A 22,484-nucleotide genomic window follows, 5' to 3' on the forward strand; every position below is an offset into this window, starting at 1 on the left:
GCTATCCTCTGTGTCCTCGGTGGCTCAGATGGATAGAGCGTCTGCCATGTAAGCAGGAGATCCCGGGTTCGAGTCCCGGTCGGAGAACACATTTTTATCTGTCCCCGTTGACGTATGTCAATGCCTGTAAGCAGCTAAGGGTGTTCATTTCATTGTAATACTTAAAATGAAAGGTTGTTGATTTGTCTTTTATGGGTCGTACAGTCACATATTGTTTGAAGTTGACTTTCTCTTATTACCTTTAGTTTGTGTGTGTGTGTGTGTGTGTGTGTGTGTGTGTGTGTGTGTGTGTCGGAGAGAGGTTGAGGGGGAGGGGGAGGAGGGAGAGATTTTGGGGGAGAATGATATTTATTCATATGAGCATTGTCTGGGATTCCACATGGAAATTAAGTGTTAGAGTTCCACAGTACTTTGCACAAGATGTAATGAACTAAAATATTGATTCCCTGAACCTATGTCATTTAATCTTAATAAAGGTGAGACTTTGAGAAAAAATATTGGAGGTATTTTTCTGTTTTTTTCCTTTTTTACCTGCCTTGTAAAGTTCTTTTTGAATTATAGTCAGACTGTGCTAGAATGTTGAGTAACATGCACATACATTTGTTGAAGCTGTGTGTAGAGTAATGTTCTCTGTGAGCTGTTGTGGACTTTGCTCATTCAGAAGTGGAAGGTGAATGGTTGCTAGCATGACACAGAAGGCTGCACAGTTTTTTCAACTCCCATTTGTGTTAATGAACTTCATTTGTGTGTGATTTGTAATTCAAAATTTTTAAAACAGCAAAAAATTTTCCTTTAAATTTTGTTCCTGGTCTTAAAATGAGTCTAACAATTTTTGTCTTTTCCCTTTGCACTTTATTCTCACATGCTATTCACGTGATCAAAGGATTAGTAGTCACTTACAGTAAGTCACATTGTATTCTTAAGACACTGTACATACCTAGAATAGAACATTTGTAGAAGTAAATAGTTATTGTATTTCTGACTGTTGTAAACTGCATTTGTAATAGTAAAGTAGATACAGAATAATTCCTGTTTAAGGGTAGTCAACAAAATCCTTTTGAGGAAAGGTGAGTATTTTGCACAAATTGTAATTACTGCTCCTGAATTCAACAGTGGTGCATCAGAGCTTCAGTTTTATTATTTATGATAATTGTGCTGTTCGTACCTTCTCGTGTCTCCGATCTTTATGGTGTTCACTTATTTGTTTTTGTAAAGATGAAATATCATTAATAGACTAGGAATAGAGCACTTCAGTACAAAAACATTTTGTTGTGTACTGTAACACATGATCTCTCATTGAAGGAAATGAACTTTCTAGTTGTACTTTGAGTAAGAAATTCAGCTTGAAATCATCTGATTAATTCTGCCATCCTCATCCCAGACAGTTTCATGTTGAGTGTAATTTCATATAAGAAATACAATATTCGTGTCTTTGGATAGATGTCCGAGGAAGAATAAAAGCTGTACGATATTTGAGCTGTTATTTCCTTTAGTCAGTGTAGATAAGAAAATGGTGTTTACCAGTTATGAGTTGTAAAATGATCCCCTGTTAGTTGATGGATATTGAGAAGTATTCTTCATTTCAAGTTAATTTATGGGAAAAAATATTTTTTATCTGTACTCTTTCTTTCCATTAGACAACGAATGTACCCAACACTTATCTGCATGAGAAGTATATTTAGTGGGAAACAAGGTGAAATCTCTTCACATACAGCAGTTAAAATTTATTTTAGCAATATTTTTTATGCATGGAAGTAGTTTTGGGTAACTTCCCGTAAGGCTTTGTACGGATAATGTTTGATAATGTAACATTTCTTCTGATGTAGACCTATCACATGGTTGTGCTTGCATAGTTCTCAGAATTTGGTGGTGGTTTTCTGCAACAAACTTGACTTTAGTGTTAAATCAATGTAATCTTAGTGTAACTAATTTTATCAAATGTATGAAATGTTGCACTTGATACTTCTTCATGTTAAAAATATTTGGGTTAATAGTCCTCTAATACTCCTTATGGTGGATGCAAGTAGTACTGCTCTTGTGTGGTGATGGGAGATTTGTTTTCTAGCATTTTCTCTATTATGAATTTTTTTTCAACATCAGTGCAACTGCTTTTTAATTTATAGTTTTTTTTTTTAATTTTACTGCTTGGAATTTGGTTACTTTTGTTCTTACATGCAATACACAATAATGTTTATAGGGTTTTATTCCTCAAAACTAGCTTATGTTAATTAGATGCATCATATTTCTAAAAGAAGAGAAGGCATATGTGTGTTGAATGGTGACAATGAGAGAAGGTACATAAGTAACTTGCTTGCAGCCGCATTTATAATTCCATTGGGGTAATTTTCTTTAATTTTTATTATAGATGAGAAAGGAAATTAGTAAATGCTGTGGAACATTGTGCACAATGTTTTCGTACTGTTTTTAGTCTTCCCATTTCAAGTCAGTATTCAGTAAAGAAAAAAATGTTAATAGACAAGTACTTCTGCACCATTTTACCTATATTGTTTTGAAACAGGTTAAAGTCCATGCATGACACCTAATCCAGAAAGTTTGTAGGATATTGAATTGTTGCACCATGATTTTTGCTTTGTAGCTTAACCAGTTCTGTACATGCAGTTAAAGTAACTTGTATGTTTTCATTAAAAAGCTTTCAGTAGAATTTATTTCATCTTGCAACCTTTAGGCGGCAATGTTATATTTGTTGCTTGTTTTCGTCCCGCAACTGTTTTGTATCGTTTTTATTTGTCCTCAGTGCAGTGCAGCTTGGATAACCCTCCCATTGTTACCACACATACCAATGGAAGTAAGTACTAGAAACATATTTTGCAATAAAGTGTTGACCCTATGCTGTAAAATAACCATGAGTTATACAACAGCTCAAATTTTTGTGATTTTAAGATTCCTGGTGACAAAACATTATGCTGAAACTAGTAGCCATTAATTTTAAAATGTTACAGTGATAAAATAACAATTAATCATTATGTTGTACTTCGAGTTCAGGTACTCACATGTACAATATTGCAAAAGTGTGTGTGTGTGTGTGAGAGAGAGAGAGAGAGAGAGAGACAGTGTGACAGAGAGAGAGAGAGAGAGAGACAGTGTGACAGAGAGAGAGAGAGAGAGAGGTATGGGGGGGGGGGGGGGGCTGACAGGTTCAGAATGATTGTAGAAACAGACAAACTGAGCAGTTATAACATTAAAATTCCATAGTTTACTTTTGTTAAATTCACTACAGTTTAACTTTAAAGAAATGTCTTGCCAGTCTGTTAAAGATCAGAAACACAACAGTCTGAAATAATACAAAAGTATTTTGGTGTTAGAATTCGTTTTGTTTCTTATTTTCTCCTTTTTCAACTATTGTAAGTCAAATCCATGTATATTCCTCATGATAGAAGTTTCATTTTTGTGATGATTATATACCATATAAAATTTAGTGACAAAATTCCTGTTCCGTGTTTACCTTTAGGAAGCAAAATTTTTTGTGTTTTATTGGATTAGGATTAGCAAGTGAGTGAATGTTGTAGGATTAGCAGGTGACTGAATGTTGCTGTTCAGTCTAACCTCAGAGTAGGTCCATAGTAGTTTTTCATGCTTTTTGCAGAAAATAATGGGGTACTTTCTGGATTCTGGTTTGAGTGATGAAGGAAAGGAAATAGAGTAGACAAAATAAGGGGTAAAAATCAGTGAATATAAAATAAACACAATTACATGTGAGGCAAAGAGACAGAAGAGAACAAGTGAATGAACTGTCTAGGGACATTAAGGTGCATTATGGAACAACTTCATACATTTTCATTCTGAATTAAGATAAGTAGTTCATTTAAAGTGTAAACATCCTTCTTGTTATATTATTTGTGTTGTATTAGTGAGACTTAAGTGTGTGCTTGTCAGTGGTTATTTGGAAGAGATTTTGTCCATGGCAATATGAGAATTTAGAATATTGGGAAAGTAAAATGACCCATCAGATAGGGTGCTATAAGAAATCAGTCAGGTGAAAATGTTTGTCATTGTAGAGCAGAACCAAGGTAATAAAGGTGACTAATTGTTCAGAGATTAAATGACACTGTGAATTCTTGGTCGTATTGGAAGTGTTGTATATACCACTAATAGTTAGGATGGTAGATCAACACAGTGACTTAACAAGGCCTCTATAATATCTGTTCAGCCTCATTTATGCACTGATTTGCTATGAATTCTCGAAGTTACCATGTTATGATCTATTAACATCAGCATCGCAACATGTATTAGCCACAGTTCTCATATACCCAGTTCTTTTTTAGATACAAATGGTATGTTGCCTAGATTCCTCTGCAGCTCCCTCATACACTTATAGTTCTGATTCCTGAAGATGCATGGTGTGGTAAGTTTAGTTTGAGTTAAGCCTTTCCCCATGTCTTGTTACCTTAGTTCCTGCCTGTACTGCCACTTAGCTGCTGGAATACTTTTTATTACTTCATCCCAAGGAGTAGCTAACTTATTGAGTTTTGTAGTGTGCCTAATACAATTCAGTGGTGGATTTTCATTTTTTGTTTCATTATATTCTCTGGTAAAATAATATTGTTTCAGACTTTATCATACTGTAATATTGATATGGTGAGTTTCTCATGAATCGATGCAACAAATATGTTGCCAGAAATGTTATTGATACTATTCACCAAGATCATCCAGCACCCACCTAATCTGTTGCCATGTGCAGCATGCTTTCTGTTGTCCATTTCTTCTGTGCTTGCATTAGCTTTGTATCTCCCTGCTCCCTTCATGTTACACATCCTTTCCAGCCCTTTCCCTTCTTCTCCTCCTGCTTGGTTTTCATAATTTTGCCTACCTGGTGTTCCAATGATCCCTTTTAATTATTTGTCTTGGCTTTCTTCATGCATTTTGTATTTTACATGCTCTTTGTTTTTACAATATCATATTTTCTCTTAACATTTCATTGAGTTACTGTAGGACATTGCTTGTGGGTTAGTTACTCCTTTTGTGTCATCATTGTGCCTTGACTTTTGTAGTGGCAGAAGACACATTCCACTCGGGATTATAGTTATTTTAAGACTGTTGTATGATAGAGCACCTAGTTTGTACACGAGGAAAATCATTTAAAATAGATATACGAAATAATGAAGCTTGTGAATGGTGAGGACAGCATTTGAACTCACCTCTTGCATTGCATTATTTTCAAGGCTTACATTAGAGTAAATTGAGGAAATCATGTCTCAGTTTTTACAATAGTGCAGATCATATGCTGTCACTTCCCAGAGAACTGGGCAATTTACCAGTTACAATAACAGCACTTAAATGTCTTCCTGATCTATCACAATTTCATCTGTATCCGAATTGATAATGTTTCATTCTTAAAGTCACATTAGTTTCTATTTTACATAGCCAATTAATGTATGTTCAGAGTTTATATTAGTAGAGGGGGGGGGGGGGGGTTGATGACTAGCCTCAAATAGCTAAAGCTAGTTTTGCCTTCTCATTGATGGAAATTTGAAATGTGATAGGTCACAGCCTTTTTGTTTAAGCTCTCTTGCAGAAGCAAAATCTTGCAGTGGTAACATTATATATAAATAAATAAATTATGAGTTTCTGATGCAGTAATAGTGTTTGGCACCTTTAGATAAGAAACTGCTGCCAACACAAATAGCTTAAAGAAAGTTACAATGAAAATTTGTGTGACATAATGCAATTTTCTTTTCACTGGAAGCTTGAGAAATGCAGAAACTTAATAGCTATACAGTGCACAAACCAGCACTCTTTTTTTTAGTGTTGTGTAAAAGATGAGCATTTTTTTCCTTAAATGTGTCTGTTCTTTCTAGGCATAGTATGTCTCACTTTCTTTGTGGAAATACTAGTCATCTCTTCACTTTTCACTCGGAGTTTATGATTTCCCTGTATGTGTGTGTGTTTTGGGAGGGGGGGGGGGGGGAGAGAGAGAGAAAGAGAGAGAGAGAGAGAGAGAGAAGGGATTGTGATTGTGTTCATACCTCTTTTAAGCTTAGGATTCCCAGTTTATATGTAATAAGTTTCTAGGCCACCATGAGCTTAAATCAACATAGTTCAGCCTTTTTATTTGGCAGTTTTATTTACAGTAGGACATTAGTCTGTTAAATTAAAAACTTGTGTTACCTCCATTGTTAATTGAATGCAGTAGAATATAGATGTCACTCTGTGCATGACTGGTGACCAGACTGGGAAATAATGATTTTATTAGCTTCATTGAGTCATATTTTCATGCATGATTTCTTGCATACTGCACACTTTAATACCTTATTAATCCACTTCACATTTCATAATTGTTATTCTAACGTGGTGCATGATACTGCTTTATTTTCTGGTTGTGTACTTAATTGGAAGATGAAGTGTTAAGAAAGAGGTAAACTGTAGTCTTAGAAACCTGTGTAGGCTATTGTTCAATAATTATAGAACATATGAAACTTTAAAGAGTGTTACTGGTGAAACATGGTGTGCATATATTTTCTCCTGTAAAGTATTTGAGTTTGCGTGATAGCATAAATCCGTCATAAGGTACTGTGTGTAGAAGAGCTGGTTAATGTTGGCAAAAGGTGTGCCTGCATTGTACACTTTGCATAATTAAAAGAATGTTGACAGAATTTAGTGCTAGGTATCATGTTACACACCAGGGAAGAAAATGTTTTTCTTTGAAGGTGGACCTTTTATACAGAATATACTAAAATATATGCGTCTGTTGTTGATACTAACTACAGGATCTACCTTTTATTTTCATTATCCTCATTAATATGTACTTTAATTGATGGCCTTATCCTAGTAAAAGATTTTGATTTAACAGAAAAAAGTAGATTTTCTTTCAAAATATTTTTATAAACAGTGATAAAAATAAAAAGAGAAATGGCAGTGGCAACTGTACTGTTACAAATTGAAATCACCAGCTGTATTGGTTATAATAAACTTCATTTTTATTACTGCGTTTTATAGAGGTAACACTGATCATATTATGATAAACTCAGTTACTGTTAACATAAAAATCCACCACTGCAGAGTGCTCTTTCATGTTACCTGCTATTGGTGTTCCTTGGCTATATGTTTCTTCTTACTGAAAAAGTAATAAATGGTTAATAAATATTTGTTGTGTGGACTGGTATTAACTTAATAGGTAATAGAACCTGTTAAGTTTTTGTACTGTAAACTTATATGTGGTAGTTTAGAAATATGTCAATGACATAGATGATATTCTATCATAATTTGATGCAACATGAGGGCTTCTTACCTGTTTTAGGAATTAAATGTGCACAGAAATTTATTACTTTCAAATAAAAAAGTGAAAATGCTAAAACAGACAAATAAGGTACTTCACAGAGCAAGGTAGTACATGGTTAATGCACTGAACCCACATTTTGGAAAAGCGGGGCTGAAATCGGTGTCTGGCTAACCATGTTTAGGCTTTCTGAGGTTTCCCTTGATTTCTTGATGAAAATCATTAGATGCTTACTTTGGGAAGGACATGGCTAATATCCATTCTTTTCCCTGCTATGCCTGAGTTAGTATTGCAGGAAAAGAATTTGTATAGACAAAATGATTAGATCAATATGTAGTGGAGGCAGTTGATACCCAGTATGTCATTTTATCATCACCACATTCGGGGATTTTTGGTATCACCTACTTTTGGCCTCACTGTAAGGTACCATCTTTCTGTAGCTATATCTGCTTTATTTAATTTGATGACAGGTTAATATGTAATGAGACACACACACACAGCCATTATTTGTATGGACTACTGTGAACCATAATATCATGAATGTAGAGAGGATTGCAGGTTTTATTTCAGATTTAATTGATTTGTGTATTTTATTACTGTTTTATTGTGATTTTGTATAATTGTTTTTACAGAAAAGAGAGATACAAATATTTACATTTATGTGTCACAGAGATTGGCTGAGTAGCCAATTCACTTGATCACATGATCAACTTAAAGGAGCACTGTACATTTTCATTTTATTTATTTATTTTTTAATGTAAGTTGTGAGAGGTAGCAGTCTTTTTTTTTGTCTTGTGGGGGTATTGTTTAATGCGATTGTAACTCATAATGATAACTGTATACATAAAAATTATTTTGTTTTAACTTATTTTATTACATGTTGATGTGGAATTACCTGATAATGTAAAACTGGTTTACTGTTAATTTGTGATTTTGATTAATTTTTTACAAGTGTAAAACAATAATTGCTTGTTAATATCATTTCTGTATCACTTACTGTAGCATTTACCAGTTTTTTTCTGACAGAATATGTGTATGTTGTATGTGTGACACTTTGTTCTAAATGATCTCCTGGTAGTGAGAGAGATGCACAGAATGCCTTTTAATATTTATGCATTTTAAATAGCAAAATGTAAAAAACTGTGATTAATGTATGACTTAAATTACTATTACTATTCAAATAAAGATCAAAATAACTTTACATTTGCAAGGATAAATTAGATAATACATAAACATAAATTGACAAAACCACTAACTTTTGATACTATAGTTTACGATATCTGGCTGAAGAAAGGAAAAATATTTAGATCAGGTTAACAGTGATGCAAACATTCCATGCCTTCCAAGACCTATGCCTATTACAGCTCACATAATATATAGCAGATGAGAATATACTCCTCACCAAATGACACTGATCCCACAAGAGCAGACAGAATAAGCAGAAATAAAGTAAAAATGTACCCTGTTTTCTGACTGAAGGATGGTGCTGTTGTAAGTTGTATTGTTTTGGATGGCAAGATCTTGTTTCCATCAAGGGCCAAAAATGCAGTAAGGCATCACTTATGTGTGAGAACAGTGTAAGTGTCACACAATTGGTTGTTGCTGCACCTACAGCAATACAAGATATTCCGCCACCTGTAATGCTTCTCATTGTATATGGGCATGGTTTATGTGGTGTATGAAATACACTCTTAGAAGAAGAAGAAGAAGAAAGAGAAGAACAGAAGAAGATGGAAAAACAAAAAACAAAATACCACCATGAAAGAATTATCGGAATGGGACAGGAATCGGTAGATGTGATGTACATGTACAGACAAACAAATGATTGTAGTGTCAGAAAAATTGGATGATATAGCCAAGGGAAAGAGTTTCACAATTTCAGCAAGTCAGTACACATTGGTCCACCTTTGGCCCTTATGCAAGCAGGTATTCAGCATGGCATTGTCCAATTGGTGTATTAGATTGTCAAAATCCTAAGCGTTCTCAATTAGGGATAGAGCCAACGGCCTTGCTGGCCAAGGCAAGGTTTGGTAAGCACGAAAACAAGCAGTAGAAACTCTTGCCATGTTGCGGAAATGTAAGCCCAGGATGGCTTGCCATGAAGGACAACAAAATGGGGAGTAGAATATTGTCGATGTGCTGTTGTAAGAGTGCCACAGATCAAAACGAAAGGGGTCCCACTATAAAATGAAACAGCACCTAAGACTATCACAGTGAAGTTGGTATCCCACCACTGTCCAGGGTGTCTCCAGACATGTCTTTGCTGGCCATCAGGGCACAGTCCAAAGGAGGACTCATCACAGAAGACAGAGATACTCGAGTCAATGAGATTCCAAGCCAAATGTGCCCGACACCACTGTAAACACGCATGTGGGTGCACAGAGACCAATAGAAATCGGAGCAAGGAGTGCCATGACCTCAACCCCCTTTCTGTGAGCTGCCTATTAGTGGACCTTGTGGTCATTGAAGCACCAGTTGCACATCGGATCGATGATAATGATGAATCTGGGGATCTGAGTGCCTCTCTGACAATTGCTTGATCCTCATGTCCTATCGTCTCCCTAGGTCAAGTGCTTCCTTATTGACACTGTGCTAGGCCATGGTTCACCCATTCCTGCCAACAAATAGTGGGATCACTACTATTCAAATGTCAAGTGAGTCACCAATTACTCCAACCAGCTTATTTGAGCCCAACTACATATCCTCTGTCAAATGCTGACATTTGCGTATATTGTTCATGCATCTGTCTGTGCTGCATAATTATTGTCCAACTAAGTACACAGAATGGAATTCACAAAGACTTTATGCCCTTGTATCGAGATGTCCCCTGCTTACTATCCTTGCCAGCTGCGTGGTGAAGCACCTATACATATACCAATTTGTGACCAGTTTGCTATACATATGCATTTTGGGTATATTGCCTCACAGAAGCAAAAGACTTACATTGAGGCAACCATCCTGCATAGTATATTCCAACTAGATGATTCTGTTAAACTGAGTTCATTATGTGAGATTCTGCTGTATTATAATTATGGGAGTACACTGGGTTTTCTTGTTATACCAAGTTATGGCATTCCGTTCTTATACACAATGATAACTATGCCTTGTGCAGCAAGTTGCAATGATGTTTCTCTGACATAATGTTTATTTCACAGCTGGCACTTCATGTGCATTTAATATATTGGAGGTGATTAGTTTTTAGAAAATCCATTAAATAACAGTTTGGGATGTGTTACATTATCTGCAATGAGAATGTGTTTACACTGCTCTGCAGATTTTTAAATATTTGAACATATTACATATTAACTAAATTTTTAGATATAATAAGTTTAATTTCACAGGCATCTCTGTGCAACAAGCTGCATGTTTTTAGTTGTGCATTGTTTTCTTGTTGTTAATTTCATCTGCATGCATTATTATTTTATCTAAAAAAACAGTTAACATACCTTGTAGCTGCAATCGTGTGGTATAAATAGACAACTGGCTTTTGAAGTCTCTTTTAACTGAATGTATCTGCTTTGCTACTGTTTTTGCTTTTTTTGTAGGTCTAGTACTTCCTTTTGATATTTATTGTCTTTGGATAATATGCTTTCCTTGTGATCGCAATGGAGAACCACATAAATCAATGTATGAAAGTAATGTTGCTTTGTGGAGTATGACAGTACTTGATGGGTCACGATGATAACACCTTTTCTTCATTTCTCAGTTCTGTACTACAAGACAAACTCAAATCTTCCTTCCTGTGTTGTTGTTGTTTTTTTTTTCTTCCCCCCCATGTCTGTGTATTTGAGTGATAACAAAAGTATCTGATTTTATAGAAATGTCAATTCACACTCTCATTTATTTCTTCTTTTTATTGCAAATAAGTTAATGAAATAAACAGTGTGCTGTGTGCTGTCTGTCACAGTACCTCCAAGTCTCTTATGGTTGCATCAATTAACTATTCTATAAGGAAAATGTTATTTCTCTCATTTTAATAGTGTGTTTAGTACCCTGCTTGATAGTATTTATGTTCTTACTGCCTTATTTACATTACAGTAATGCTAGATGAGGTATATACTTGGTGCTTCCACTTAAGCTTTTGTCTTTAAGCAAAATTAAATTCTTATTGTGGTGCTGGATTCCATAATTAATCCACATCAGTATTTTTCTACATTTGTGTTAACAAGTTAAGCATAACCAAAATGTGAGGGCATATTTCTGTAAAGGATTGTTGGAAGGGCTACAGAACAAAGCGAATCATAATCACAATACTTTTGCACACAAGAGTGACAGAAACAAATATTTACAGAAGTTTTGAAATGAAAGACGCATATTTTTTAAAAGCAACAAAATCAGACCCACCACCGTAGTGAGGGTCAGTGCGTCTGACTCTCATATGGATGACTCAGTTACAGTCCCAGCACTGCCAGGGTTTTTTCCTCACAAGTGATTTTTCTGTTCTGATGATACTAATTATATGCCAGTGTACAGCTTTTAGGAAATTAATATGTATTTCTCTTGTCTCCCATAGTATCTAAATTACAAACTACACTGGAAGACTATGATGATTTCCACTACAGAAAACATGTTGATAAAAACATGCTGAATGTCTCCATGTTTTCCCTGTGCATCTTATGATTTAGAACAATAAAAGAAAAATGAAGATATTAGTGAAAAATTATCCACAAAACATAATGAAAGAAAAATATTTGTGGGAAAAATTAAAATGATAATATAAGAAATATTTGTGCAGTTCTAATGTTGGTTGTAATAATAAACCATAAAGCGCAAATTTTTTGCCAGGTGGAATAATGTGACAATTTCAGTAAATCATTGGTCATAAAAAAGGTGCATCTGTAGTAATAAAAGTAGCATTATTTCTAGCTAAATATTATGCTTTTACAACCATCATTATCTTTGTACAGTGAAGCTAGGTTACGATTTCAATGAAAATGTAATGTGTTGGATCTGTAAAAGCATATTTTCGTTAATAATCCATATTTTTCACTGTGCATCGAAATGTTGTTGTTGTGGTCTTCAGTCCAGAGACTGGTTTGATACAGCTCTCCTTTCTACTCTATCCTGTGCAAGCTTCTTCATCCCCCAGTGCATGGAAATGCCAATAAGAAAAAACTTATTACTGGAAAATGAGGTTGAAGTTGCATTTCTGCCCCAAGATAAATAATAAAAGCGTTCTGCTCAATCATATTGTAAAGATTTTCCAAAATGAGAGTAGTGGATGTATGGGGGAACAAATTGAGCATACAGCCCATGAGACGAGTGATTAGTATTGACAGTTCAGGCGGGCAAACAGCAATGTTGCCGAACATGGCTTACGGCACTCCACACCTGGTTGCTACTAAACACATTCCCTACCAGCATAAACAAAAGTATTGACAACATGCAGGTCATATTTGTACGCATAAATTTATTTACTGTAATATACAAATTGAAAAAACTGAAAAGAGCAATTTGGTGTCTAATATGCTAAAATATCATAAAATTATTTGTTAAATTTCCCAATAGGAATGAAAACTATTTTTGCAAATTGTTGAACATTTGCAGTTTTTGTTCCAACTGTTAAATATTAGCATTATTAATTAGTTCTGCAATGAACAACAGAATAATTTATCAGTATATTAACAGCTATAATCTGGAGAAGGTACTCACAATATGATGATACTGGTAGGTCAATGGCATGCTTCCTCCTTACATCCCTGAGTGTGATGTAGTTATAATGCACACCACTCACATTACTCTTGGAATCTGATGTAGAATAGTCTTCTTCAGCTCTACTCCCTCCCAGATGTATAATAAAAATTTCAACTGCATCTTCTTCAATGCCTTCGTTTCTGGCTGACTCTCTGGCGACACTTGCAGTGCTGTTCACAACTTTCCTGCTGGTCTCACTTCTCACTTGAGTGACAGCTGTTACAAGGAAATTTTCAACTTCAGAGATGGTGAATTTTTTCTTATTTGTGGCAACATAATTTTTTATTTGTTTTCATACCCATTCAGTGACATTAAAATGACAGTGGTATAAAGGAAGCCAAAAGAATTCATGCCTGTGCCTTTTAATAACCTCATCAGTTATGTATGTTCTTCTTCTTGTCCTCTATCTTCTTCTTTTTTTCCGAAGTTGGTGTCATATTGTGAGCAATGGAATTATCTGGGGTATTATCCTTAAAGATCACTGAAGGACTTGTCAGATTCATCATAAGCGATGCTTTGAACCTTTTTTGATAAAATGCATTGTTCATTTCTTTGTGGTAATCACCTGTCTTTTTCGAATGAAATATTGACAAGCAGTTTGTCACAAAACCGTTTGATGTTTCTGCATGTAAAATAATAATTCGTCCTCCTTTTCCAACAGGAACTGCCATGGTCCCCTCGGGCATTCCATCACTCCAGCCTCTACATAATGAATGGTTGGCATTAATTCAGGTTACACCTGTCCAGACTGTATTTTCGAATCTCACACCCATGATCCTGCATAGAAATCTGCACTGCCACACAACTACATCTGTCGGTTCCAATAATATCTTGTGTCTGTTAAACACTGAATAGCTGAAGCCTATGTCTTTCTGCACTGTACACAATGAAAATTTACTTCCTTTAAAAAGATCATCTTTCTGAAGTGATAAGATGATGTTAGATAAAGCGCATGTGAGTAGCATCTTTCTCAAAATTGCCCAAAGCTGTCACTTACTTATTTCTTAGTCACTTCTTTCCTGGTGTGTGCAGCCTTGTTATGCCATTTATGCCATTCTCACCACAATCTTTCCCTATCATTTCAGCAGTGTTCCTGCTTATTTTCAGTGTTGTTGCACTCCTCTCAACAACCTGAGCAACAAGAAAAAAGGGCTCACATTTTTTCCTTTTCTTTCTCAAAATAGCCACTCACTCAACACACGAATTCATGGACCTGGCCGTGTAGCACACTTTTTTCCTTTGTTTCACTTCACGTGTTGTGCTAGCACTACTTCTGGCACTGGATATTGTTTAAAATGAAACAGAAGCAAATAAACACTTAAACAAACAAAACAAAATAAACTGCAAACTGTACTCTTAGACAGACAATGAAACAACAGCATTGGTTGCATGTGAGACACTCGCTGGTACATTCAGATATGCATGCTTCAGGTTTGCAGAGTGACAAATTGGCTTGTGCTACCTGCTCAAATGCAGTACCTCGTTGGCTCGCTACCTGCGGTTGTTGGACAACTGAATGACACTGGTGGGCTGTCAGTACCAAAGGCTCATCTCCCAGCCTACAGAAACCAATGTCCAAAAACTTCATATGACAATTATACAGAACATCTAAAATATGACTATCACAACTTAATAGGTTACACCATCCAAACAGCACTTACTGCTGTCTTCATTCCTGGACACTGACTGAGTCACATTTTAATATCCAACAGCTTTTATTTTAAAGGGAAGGAAATGCAAACGAACTACCATTGCCAGCAAAAAATGCAAAGCAAGTTTCAAGAAGTAGGCACTATTGTTGAAGCGAATGAGAAAAAGACCAAACAGAATTACAGAATTTATCTGAAATCTCTGTTTGTAACATCACAACATACCCAACACATGGGTACTATTGATTAATACACTCACCTCATGATGTTCATGGGGGTGGGAACATTGCTTCCTTGCCACATCAAATTAGAATAAAAGCAAGAAGACCAAGAATATTTTTACGGAAGAATGTCATTATGGAAAACTAATTCCCACGTAGTAGTAATAGATGTACTTTTATTTGTCCTTGGCTCATATTTGACAATGCTATAAGACATTTCATTCATAATTAAATCGATCACAACAAAGTATATGAATACTTACATGCATACATCAAAACACAGTAACAAAAATTAAAAAAAAAACACACACACACACACACTATTTTTACAGATAAGCACTAATACTTAGGATAACAAATACAGTGTGTACAGAATTTAGCAAAGAATGCAAAACAATTATACAGGTAAGCCATAATACAGAAACACTAAAGAGCAAAATTTATATCAACCATAACAATAGTATTTAACCATTTGTTGGTATTACTGTAAAATTTTGAGAAAAAAGTTTTGATGATTTTTTTTCCTCAGTAACTGTGGCTTTCTGGATGTAATGGAGTATTTGTATAATTTATTTTTATTTATTTTAAGACATAGGACGTTCCTCATTAGCAATTATGTCCTTCCAGTGCCTAGAATATTACTTTATTTTTATGTAAATCAGTGCCCGTAAATATGAGTTGTGAAAGACACAAAGGAGTTAAAGACATTAGCTGCCAGTGGGCACTGATTTACATCAATGGGACAAGTTGAAAATTTGTGCCAGACTGGGATTCGATCCCAGGTCTCCTGTTTACTAGGCAGGTGCGCTGACCACTACGCCATCCAGACATAGTGGTCACCACAACCACACGGACTACCCTAGTACGCCTCCCATTAGACACAAATTCTTGGCTTATACCCCGCACTACTGTTGGAGTCTTCCTGCTCATAGGCTTAGTAAACTTGAGACCCGACAACAAATCCCGATCCAGCACAAACTTTCAACGTGCTCCGTTGATATACATCTATGTCCACTGGCAGCTAATGTCTTTTATTCCTTTGTTCCTTGATTCACAGTGGCTGCAGGATCAAAATGGTACCTGTTCTTTTAAACATGTCTGTAAGAAAGAACAGACACCACATATATAATTGCGACAATGATGCAACTAATGAGGCTAATGAGCATGGGCAGTACCTCAGCAGTGTGTGACAGGATTACTGGATAGTCTGTGCAGTTGTGCTGACCATTGTGTCCTGATGATATAGTGGTCAGCGCATCTATCTAGTAAGCAGGAGACCTGCGCCATTGATATAAATCAATGCCCACTGGCAGCTAATGTCTTTGAATCCTTTGTGTCTTGATTCATAGTAGCTGCAGGATCAGTATGATGTCTGTTCTTTTGGAGATGTCCAAAAGAACAAATACCACATATATGTTTATGGCTGAGTTGACAAAGCCTACATGGAAATCTTCACTCATTCTCAATCAGATTATCTCCAACAGCTCGCATTATTTGTGAAATGTGCTGTAGATGTACCACGTAGTGGCAAAATACTGCACTACAAAGATAGATATTGCCAACTGTGCATAGCCAGTGGATGACAGAGCAATATTGCTAGTTAAACTGCAACGTTGCTTGTGCTACCTGTTAAGTGGCTGGCCACATGCAGTTGCTAGACAACTGAACAAGACTGCTGAGCTGTCAGTACCAAAGACTCATCTCCCACACTATAGGAACCAATGTCCAGAAATTTCATCCAACAATTATACAGAACATCTAAAATACGAGTATCACAACTAAACGGCTACACCAACCAAATAGTAGTTATTGCTATATTTGCTACTGGACACCAAGTCATTCACATCTACAGAATCCAACGGCCTTTATTGTTCAGGGAAGGAAATTTAAATGAATTACTGCAGTCAGCAAAACATGCATGGCCAGTGATCCTGTCAGTGCAGGTGCACACCAAGCCCGAACTCTTACGGGAATTGGTGAGATGCCATGAGTTATGACGCTAATGAGCAGGGGCACTACCTCTGTAGTGTGTCACATAAGTTGAGAATTTGGGTCTGATGGGAGGTATGCTAGTGTAGTCTGTGCAGTTGTGTTGACCACTGTGTCTGGATGACACAGTGGTCGCGCATCTCCTAGTATACAGGAGACACTGGTTCAAATCCCATTCCGGCACAAATTTTCAGCTTGCCCCAGTCTACAAACCAATGCCCACTGGCATTCATAGTGGCTGCAGGATCAAAATGGTGGTGTCTTTTTTAGGATATGTCTGAAAGAACAGACACCACATATGTAGTTATGGCTGAGTTGACAAAGCCTATGTGGAAGTGTTAACTCATTCTCGAGCAGACTTTCTCCAGCAGCTCGCATTACTCATCAAATGTGCTATATATATGTATCTTATGTTGACAAAATATTGCACTACAAAGATAGATGTTGCCAACTGTGCATAGCCAGTGGATAACATAGCAGTATTGCTAGTTAACCTTCTAAAGGACTATTCAAATTTAATACAATGAATGTTAGAACTCAGTGTTGCTAGAGAGCTACATTCTCACACAAAAAGCAAATTTTTCCCCCAAAGCAGAAGTTCGTAATCCTCTTCATTGCTCTTCCTCTTCCTATCTGGCATCAGCATAATGTCGCTCTCTACTGGTACATAAAGAAAAAGAAAAAAGAAAAATAGAAATGTCCTGAATAAAGATCACTTTTCTAAGCTTGTTATGTTGTTGGGGAATTTGTTGTACAAAATACAGCCAACATTCATAGGAATCTCATCAGTTACATGAAGCCATTTTTATTGTATATGATAATCATTCACACATCTCAACCAAATTCATGCCTCACTCCACTGAAATTTTGGAGATGATGCTCTTCAAACTCCTAATGAAAGAAGTGCAGTGGTATCGGTCAGGCTATTGACATGGCCAAGATGTATTTTTCAATTTTCTGTGGTGTAATGACATGGAATGTTTAGACATCTCTTCTTATCCTCATGTTACCCCATCAGATGACCTGAAGTTTTTAAAATTTTCAACACTGCCTGAAAAAAAAGTGAAGCACTCAGGAGGAGAGGGGGAAATGAAATGAAACTTCACAGGTTGAGAGAGAGAGTGTGTGATCTTATTTCAGTGATTACAAAACTCAGCCAAATTACAAAGAACTTGACAATATGAGCCCACTTACCCATAAGATGTTGAACCCCATCTGGCCTGGATACATGCACTGATTCAGTTGGGAATGGTATCATAAATCCATTGTATCCTCTCCTGAGACAAGCTGTCCCAAAACTGTTGCAAGTGATCCTTGATATCTTGGATATTGGCACTGGGATGAAATTGACAGTACAACTGGTTCCACACGTTTTATCAGGGACAGATTTGGGGATCTTGCTGGCCAGAGGAGTACCTCAACATTACGCAGACAGTTCATAAGTCACATGCTATCTGTGAAAAAAACATTGTCCTGTTGAAAAATGGCACTGTGGTACCATTGCATGACAATATGGGATGTCTTTGATGTACTGTTGTGTTGTCAGATTTCCCTCAATCACAGTCACCCATGACCTGAAGTCATACCTGATGGCTCCCCACATCATGATGCCAGGAGTAACACCTTTGTACCTTTCCAAACCTTCGAAGAATCACACCTCTCCCCAGGCTGCATCATACTCGTCGATGGTTGTTATGTGGGATAGCGCAGAAGTGCAGTTCATTGCTGAATACAGTGCAACTCCGCTCATCAGCAGTCAACGCTTCCCGGTCACACCACCACTCTGACCATTTGTGTTTTGATGTCAGTGTCATCCTCTGCATGGGACAGTGATTCCATAGTATGGCTGTTGCTAATCTCCAGTCAGTGTTGCGAGATTACTCTCGAATTGGAAACACAGATGTGAAGGGGTTATAATGTACTTGGTGTACAGTATGACAATCCTCCCTTGTGTTATTCAACCAGAGCCTTGTTCATGAGTATGCCTGCACTAATTTACCCGTGCAGTCCAGAATTGGGCCACTGTTACATAAAAAGCCTCAAAAATCTGGATCTTGCATAAGTCAATCAACAGGCCAATTGGAGACCCACAATGAGTCCCTTTCAAGCTCTTGTCAGGTGCTGACAATACTGTTTCAGATAAGTATGTGGAATCTCCATATCCTTCACAGTGATCACTCAGCATCTGATGTTGTTCACGCACCTTATGTACACTATCAGGCTAAAGATGTGGAACACTAATCCACAATTGTGGCCATTCTACCTTTCACAGAGAATTTAAACTCTAATCTTTTACATACCTGCCGATGGTGTATTCATGTACAAAGGTACATTGGTATCTGACCATTTCATCTGGGTGTTTTACATTTTTTAGCAGGCAGTGTGTTTATAAGGTATTGTGATTAAAGTATTAGTTAAAGTTGTATGTATGTTTATTCTGTGTGTTGCTAGCTAAATAAATACCTTTAGTCACCAGCTGTGAAAAGAGTTGCAGAATACTCAGGATGTAATGTAAACTCTGACTAAGGAACAGTATAATTAATTTCAGTTGCTCTTGCTCCATAATTCCACTAGTCTTTGTCATTGGTTTGAAGGTAAAGTTTGTCAGCAATGCATTGTGAGATTAAAATGGAGTATTTTATTGCAGAAGTGAGGCATACTCAGAGTATTATGTATTCTAGAAAGACATAGATACAGATGCTTTTATGAGCTGTGAAGTAAGATAATTGTGGGCAAAAATGTAAAGCTGATAAGCTTATGTGTTGGCAGCAGTTGTTGAGGAATTGAAATTATTCGTCAAGCATAAAAAAAGGCAATAAAGTACAATGATCATAAAATACAGTCCTTATCATTGTGAAATTGCTAAAAAATAAAGTTTTGATTGTAATTGTTAATTTTACAGTGTAGTGTGTAATTGAAATTTTTTTAATGACAGTGACTACTCCCCTCTTCACTGCAGTGGGAGCTGCTTCGAGGACATACATCGATCCTCACACATATGAAGATCCAAATCAGGCAGTCAGAGAATTTGCTCGAGAAATTGACGCTTCTTGTATCACCATAGAAGCTATAATTGGTGAGTGCAACTCTTAATTTTTTTAAAAAATTCACAGTTAGATAATATATTTATCCAGCTGCCTATTTAGCTAAGGTGCGTAAATTTAGTGCTGTACATTTAGAAAAATAAAACAGTGGAAAAGGGTACAGGTGCTATGTACACATTGATCAGTCAGAACATTATGACCACCTACTTAATAGCTGGTATGTCCACCATTGGCACAGATAACAGTGGCAACTAGTCATGGTATGAAAGCAGTGAGGCCTTGGTAGGTCACTGGAGGGAGTTGGCACCACACCTGCACCCAGAAGTTGCGTAACTCCTGTAAATTCTGTTGACGAAGATTATGAGCTCTGATGCCATGTTGTCACGTCTCAAATGTGTTCAGTCGGGTTCAGATCTATTGACTTTTTTGGGGGGGGGGGGGAGGGAGGGGGCAGCACATCAATTGGAACTTGCCACTGTGTTCCTCAAACCACTCCATCACACCCCTGGCCTTGTGACATGGTGCGTTATCTTGCTGAAAAATGCCACTGTTGTCAGGAAACATTGTCATCATGAAGGGGTGTACATGGTCTGCAGCCAGTGCACAACACACCTTAGGCATCATGGCGCCTCACGCGAACTATACTGGATCCATGGATGCCAACATGAATGTCCTCCAGAGCATAATAGAACCGCTGCCAGCTTGTCTCTGTCATGCAGTACAGGTGTCAAGGAGCTGTTCCTCTGGAAGATGACAGATTTGCGCCCTCACATTGGCAGAGCATAATAGAACCGCTGCCAGCTTGTCTCTGTCATGCAGTACAGGTGTCAAGGAGCTGTTCCTCTGGAAGATGACAGATTTGCGCCCTCACATTGGCACGATGAAGAATGTATCGGGATTCATCAGACCATGCAATGCTCTGCCATGGCACCAACGTCCAGTGCTAATCGTCACATGCCCTTTTCAGTTGTAGTTGCCGATGTCATGGTGTTAACATTGGCACATGCATTGGTCGTCGGCATTGCGAAGCCACCACCAGCTTTTACAGTGTCTTGTTGACAGCTTGGCTCTGTGGCTTTGTGGGATCTGCACAACACTTGAACCCTACCACCAGCTCTCACCAACTGAAATCGGGACTGATCTGACCAGATAATGGTTTTCCAGTTGTCTATTGTCTAACAGTTATGGTCACAAGCTCAGGAAAAACGCTGTAGGTGATGTCATGTTGTTAGCAGAGGCACTTGCATTGGTTGTCTACTGCCATAGCCCATCAGTGACAGATTTTGCAGCAGTGTCCTGATATGGATATGTTTGTTATATGTCCCACTTTGATTTCTGTGGTTTTTTCATGCAATGTTGCTTGTCTGTTAGCACTGACATCTATAAGCACTGTTGGTCTAGGTCATTAAATGAAGGCTGTAACTTACTGCGTTGTCTATGATGAGAGATAATACCTGAAATTTGGTATTCTTGACACTGTGTATTTCAGAATATTGAATTCCCGAACGATTTCTGCGATGGAATGTCCCATGCATCTAGATCCAACTACCATTCCGTGATCAGAGTCTGTTAATTGCCACCATGCAGCCTAAATCACATCAGAAAGGTTTTCACATGCATCGTCTGAGTACAAATGACAGCTCTGCCAATCCACTGCCCTTTTATACCTTGTGTAAGCAACACTACCACTGTCTGTATATGTGCATATCGCTATCATGTACCTTTTATTACCTTGGTGTACACACACACACACACACACACACACACACACACACACACACACACACACACAAAACTTTTCTTCTATCTCATCCAGATTGATTTCCTTCTTTCAGGAAGAGTTTCATTTATGTATTTTGCCAGTTAGGGGTTTGGAGAAGGGGTTTCTAATACTTTGATTACTACTAAGCAATACTTCAGGAAGCTTCAAGCTGGACATAATATATTGGGCATAGTTTACTCCACAGAGCACAGCTTTCAGAATACCACAAATGCCAGTTGAAATTAGCAAATCCTAGAATTGTCTGACAGGAGGAATTAGTTTAGCAGTCTGCATTAAGTCAATGGCCACTGTCTTTGGTTTCACATTTTTCATCATGTTGCTTCATTGATGGAATCCATTCCTTTATAAAAATTTGCACATCTGTGTTGGCAAAAGTGTCTGACCTGACCAACTTTAGCAACTAATCTCTTGCGGGTTGTCACTGCCACAGTTGGCTGACATCTATACACTATTTTGCCACTGAAGGTGGGTGCAGCTAGACATTTAGAGTAGACTGTAGTTCATTTCATATTATATCCACCACTAGTATGCTGATACAATAACTCCATACTTAGCAATCATAAGCAACCGCTCTCTTGTAGAAAGGTCTGTACCGAAAGACTGGAAAGTTGTACAAGTCAAAAGAATACACTAGAAAAAAAAATAGAAGTAACCTATTGAATTTCAGATCCATATCACTAACGTCAATTTGCAGTACAATTTTGGAACATATACTGTGGTTGAACATTATGAATCACCTTGGAGAAAATGATTTATTGACAAATAGCCAACATAGATTCAGAAAATATCATTCTTGTGAAACACAAAATTTTCACAAAGTAATGAGTGTAATGACACCATTCTCACAGGTGAGTTCTAATTAAATTGCAT

The 22,484-nt window shown here is 37.0% G+C and overlaps 1 protein-coding gene and 2 non-coding genes across 6 annotated transcripts in view; 2 read left to right on the forward strand and 1 right to left on the reverse strand.

The window, feature by feature from the left end:
- Nucleotides 1–22,484, forward strand: part of LOC126470175 (ephrin type-B receptor 1-B) — a 360,567-nt gene that overhangs the window by 274,473 nt on the left and 63,610 nt on the right. For 2 of the 4 annotated variants that reach the window (XM_050097821.1, XM_050097824.1), the window contains exons 13-14: nucleotides 2,756–2,806; nucleotides 19,723–19,863. In XM_050097821.1, the coding sequence (XP_049953778.1) occupies nucleotides 2,756–2,806; nucleotides 19,723–19,863 (192 nt within the window). Of the gene's footprint in view, nucleotides 1–883; nucleotides 902–2,755; nucleotides 2,807–19,722; nucleotides 19,864–22,484 lie in introns of all 4 variants that reach the window. The other 2 variants (XM_050097822.1, XM_050097823.1) reach the window with 2 other exon arrangements.
- Trnat-ugu (transfer RNA threonine (anticodon UGU)) lies at nucleotides 14–87 on the forward strand. Its single transcript has one exon. It is a non-coding gene; the product is annotated as a tRNA-Thr (tRNA).
- Nucleotides 15,555–15,627, reverse strand: Trnat-agu (transfer RNA threonine (anticodon AGU)). Its single transcript has one exon. It is a non-coding gene; the product is annotated as a tRNA-Thr (tRNA).

The sequence above is a fragment of the Schistocerca serialis genome, chromosome 3 (genome assembly GCF_023864345.2).
Source record: "Schistocerca serialis cubense isolate TAMUIC-IGC-003099 chromosome 3, iqSchSeri2.2, whole genome shotgun sequence".
In the NCBI taxonomy this organism is placed as follows: Eukaryota; Metazoa; Arthropoda; class Insecta; order Orthoptera; family Acrididae; genus Schistocerca; species Schistocerca serialis.